Source organism: Myotis davidii, unplaced genomic scaffold, assembly GCF_000327345.1.
Source record: "Myotis davidii unplaced genomic scaffold, ASM32734v1 scaffold32, whole genome shotgun sequence".
Lineage (NCBI taxonomy): Eukaryota > Metazoa > Chordata > Mammalia > Chiroptera > Vespertilionidae > Myotis > Myotis davidii.
Window position 1 is genome coordinate 5,524,369 of NW_006286587.1, and position 4,838 is coordinate 5,529,206.

General features: G+C 41.2%; 1 protein-coding gene across 2 annotated transcripts in view; it reads left to right on the plus strand.

Moving 5' to 3' along the window:
- The window catches only part of PLCB1 (phospholipase C beta 1), a 631,360-nt gene that overhangs the window by 446,278 nt on the left and 180,244 nt on the right, over positions 1–4,838 (plus strand). For both annotated transcript variants that reach the window (XM_015560268.1, XM_006758081.2), the window contains exons 4-5: positions 1,066–1,145; positions 3,119–3,172. In XM_015560268.1, coding sequence (XP_015415754.1) covers positions 1,066–1,145; positions 3,119–3,172 — 134 coding nt within the window. The remainder of the gene's footprint in view (positions 1–1,065; positions 1,146–3,118; positions 3,173–4,838) is intronic.

A 4,838-nucleotide genomic window follows, 5' to 3' on the forward strand; every position in this document is an offset into this window, starting at 1 on the left:
AGGGCCACCTTTGCCCTGCCCCCCAGCTCTTAGCTCCCCCCTGGGTTTCCGATCACTGTCAGTGGCAGGGGGCTTCTTCCTGCTTTCCCTTTCGCCTCCCTGCATTGTGCCTACATATGCAAATTACCTGCCATCTTTGTGGCAGTTAACTGCCATCTGAACTGGCAGTTAATTTGCATATAGCCCTGATTAGCCAATGAAAAGGGTAGTGGTCGAACGCCAATTACCATATTTCTCTTTTATTAGTGTAGATGGCATATTATCAGTGTCTTAAGTCAGGAGACAAAAAACAAAAGACCACGAAACAACAGTAGAAATAACAAACTTAGGTACACAAACCATTGAACTAAAAAACATGATTTCATTGAAGAGAAAGCCATGCCAACAATAACATTGGGTAATTAGGCTACTTAGATCTTATGTCACCTCTTAGAGACATTTCTTTTTTGGACTAGAACGTTAATTGTGTGTTCAAAATTATCATCCAGAATAGAACTTCAACTTTGTTTGCAAGTTTGCTCTTTTTCATTTTCATGAAAACCAAGTGAGATCACCAGTGAATGGTGTGAGGTAAGGATTATGATTAGGAAGAAGTGAAGAACTGACAGAGTTGTGGGCAGGAGAGTACTGGATACTGTATGACATTGCAACTGAAACTGGTTTAAAGAACTAGAACCATAATTAGTATTTAAATATCCCTGGGAAGCTGCTTTGGCTTTGTAAAGTGGGAAGACTACATTTATAAGTGTGTTGAAAATATATTTGTCTATATTTTAAACTTTTCTATAACTCTTTATCTGTTGATAATGAAAGGAAACTAGGAAAAAGTATTATTATTAAATGGAGACATACCAGATTCCTATCAGTAGAGTTTTTAAAAGCAGTAAAAATTTTGTTTACATGTAAAGAACATTTTTTTCGGTTTTGAATTAAAAAAAAAGAAGAAGAAAAAAGCCCCTTAGGCATACAAATTGAATGAATTTTTCTTCCTGGTAGCCTAGTTAAACATGTGTCGAATGACTGTACAGTATTTAAGCTAATACAAGTGTGATTTACATTTTCCAGGAATGGACAAATGAGGTTTTCAATTTGGCAACAAACCTGCTGGCCCAAAACATGTCCAGGGACGCATTTCTGGAAAAAGCGTAAGTAACTCTAATTTTGTTGCCAAGGGTGTTGTTTCTTCTGAGTCAGTTTCCTTTCTCCTTTGTGAGTCTTTTGTTATGCTGCACTGGCTCCTCACATTGATAAACATAAATTTCCCTCTGGGATTTGTTAGAGAACTGATTCTCCTCCGTTTGAAATTGGAAGAATTCCAAGAAAGATCGCCCTTTTCTTTGAACTGCACATCCCTGAGCGCCCCTGAATGTCAATGCCTTTGACACACAATAAGGAGACACTTCCAAAACCTGGCATCTGTGCTCAGAACCAAATATTATTAATTTCAGATCGTCATCTGCTTCTGCATCTGCCTGTGTCATATCAATTATTAATCTGAGGAAGAGAATGAACAACATATGTTACTCATTTCTCTAGATTATTAGCTCTGATAGATGCCACAATAACTTCTCTCACAACTTAAATGAATAGGCTGATGCCCTGATCCCTGCCCTTACAGACAACACAGCAAGTGTTAGTAAGAAAAGAGAAAGAGAAAGGAAAGAGTAGAATTAAAAGGAGAAGGAAAAAAAAGCAAATCAGGATTATCCAGTCTTTCTTGTATTACAGTATTATTTGACAGGGGAAAACAACGATTTCTGCCAGACAAGCAGCAATGAATTGGTATGTTCACTTCATAAGCTGTGGATGTTCAAGAGATTGGGAGCCTTGAACATCAAAACCACAAGTGGAAATATTTCCATATGGCCCTCTATTTTATTTAACAACTTTCTCGCTTCCCTCTTCTTCTGTAAGGCATACCCATCATTTCAGACCTAAGCTTAAGACCACATTTCTCTCCAGCTTTTCTATGAATTTCTTTTAGTTTGAGTCATCAGCCACAGGTCTTCACTTAAATCAGTGGTTCTGAACCTTCCTAATGTCACGACCCTCATGTTGTGGTGACCCCCAATTTCATTGTTACAAATTGAGCATAATTAAAGCATAGTGATTAATCACAAAAACAATATGTAATTATATATGTGTTTTCCGATGGTCTTAGGCGACCCTTGTGAAAGGGTCATTTGACCCCCAAAGGGGTCGCGGCCCACAGGTTGAGAACCGCTGACTTAAAACTTTTCTCATCATCTCATCATCTCATCTCCTTAGTTGTCACCTTGAGTTTGACCCTTCATACACCTCCTCCTCTACCTCTTTCTTTTTACCTTTTCTTTTTACCATCTAATGGACATTTATCTAATAGACATTTTTGAACATCTTTTGTGCCAGGCAATGTTAGTGGGCCATGACACAGAGATAAATGTTTTATCTGAAACCCAGCATGTTAAAGCTGGTAAAAACATCTATTTAGCTAATCATTTATTATCTATTGCAAATGTCTGTTCCGTATAGATGTCTCCCTATGAATAGTTGCTATGGACATTATAGACCATGTCTTTTGATGAACATGTTATGAGCATTTCTGTTGCATGTACTATTCAATATGAGACTGCTGGATCATACCGTGTACAGTTTCTTAAAGTAGTGGTCCCAAATTCTGTTGCTTCATCTCTGTAGCCCCATGTCCAGAAGCAGTTGGAGAGATAAATACAGGTGCTATATTCACACAATGGAATACTATACAGCAATGAGAATGAATGCTTTCCAACTATAAGCAAAAGCATGGATGGATCTTAAAAACAGCATTGAGTGAAAGAAGCCAGACATAAAATACTGTGATTCCATTTACATACAGTACAAAAACAGGCAAAAATTGTCTATGTTGGTTAAAGTCAGGATTACGGTTCCCTTTTGGGGAATAGACCCTGGAAGAGGGTGTGAGAGGGGCTGCGGGGATGCTACAGTGTGATAATATTCTATTTCTTGGTCTGGATACCATCTGCAGAGACGTGGACAGCTTGTGAAATTTCAGTGAACTGTGCATATGCATGAGCCCTTTTCCAATGTAAATGATTTGCTTTTTAAAAATTAAACACTTGTTTTTCTGCTTCCCCAACAGCTATACTAAACTTAAGCTTCAAGTCACTCCAGAAGGGCGCATTCCTCTCAAAAAGTAAGCTGCGGGAGCATTTCTCGTTCTTCGTTTTGTTTTTCCCAAAGATTTGAGTCCATGCCATGACTCTGTTTTGTTTCTCCTCTGGCCCAAGTGGGAACATGGGAATGCATGGTCACCCCATCCTCCCTCACACGCCTGTTCACATCAGTGCAGCTATTTTCCTCAGAGGGTCCCAGGGCTTCTTCCCCTTGCAGTGGCCTCATTTTCAAGAAACTCCAAAGCAAGAAAGGGGGGGGGGGGACTCTTGCTGATATTCCAAAAGATTATCTGAGATGAAGAATTAAGAGCTATTCTAGGATGGTACTTGGGTGACCATGGTGTCTTTTTATACCACAATGACACTAACCTGAAAGCAGGGGTTTTAAACTCAAATGTCAACAGAAGCCAGGTGGGAAAAGAAAAGATGAAGCAGTCCATCATCAGAAAGAAGAACTGAATAGTGAAATCCCCCATCTAAACGGGACAATGACAACTCAACCCCATCATATTCCTGTGGGACTAGTGGGCCCCAGGTACTAGATTTTCTAATGTTGCAATAGCATCGTTAAATCCAAATTATTATCTATATATATAAAAGCCTAAGTGACCATTCAACTCTCCGACCAGTAGCTATGACTCACAATGACCACCAGGGGGGAGGCGCTCCTATCAGTAGCTATGATACGCACTGACCACCAGGGGGCAGACACTCAACACAGGAGCTGCCCAGCTGCGGTGATGCACCCAGAACCAGAGAGGGAGCCTGATTCCAGGGTGCATCACCCAAGAACTGCCCACTCACAATCCAGGACTCCTCGGGGGATGTCAGAGAGCCAGTTTTGGCCCAATCCCTGCAGGTCAGGCCAAGGGACCCCCACCAGTATTAAATATAGTATTAAATATAGCAATACTTAAGTTATATTTTAAAAGCCAAATTACTGACAAAAAAAAAAGCACATCTTTAGACCATATTTAGCCAAACGTCTTTAACCATTGGCTTACTAGGTACTAGTGGGCTTCTGTTAATGTAAAAGTTAAATCATTAATTATTTTTAATAACTAGAGGCCTGGTGCATGGATTCGTGCACTGGTGGGGTGCCTAAGCCTGGCCTGCAGGGATCCGGCAGAAACCGGCTCTTCGACATCCCCCAAGGTGTCCTGGATTGCAAGAGGGTGGTTCTTGGGTGACGCACCCTGGAATCGGGCTCCCTTCTCTCTGGTTCCGGGTATGTCACCCAAGAACCACAGCTGCCAAGTCATCGCAGCTCGGCAGCTCCTCCGTTGAGCCCCTGCCCCCTGGTGGTCAGTGCACGTCATAACTACTGGTCAGAGTGTCTGCCTTCTGGTGGTCATTGCGTGTCATTGCTACCAGCCAGTTGCCAGGTCGCTTAGGCTTTTATATATATGGATGCAAGAAATTTGTGCAAAGGGCTCAGCCCCCGCTGCTACCACGGCAGCCAGGGGCCTCTGCCTCTGCCCGCTGCCGCGGCTTTGTCCAGAAGTTCGTCTGGAAGGACATCTGGTCTAATCAGCATATTACACTTTTATTATTATAGATATTAACAATGTACACCTTTAGAGCAAGGGGTAGCAGCAAGGGGACAAAATTAGCAAGGATATTTATTTTAGTGCTTAATATTAGAGACTATTTAGTGCAATGCCTTTTAATTGAGTGATCACCATT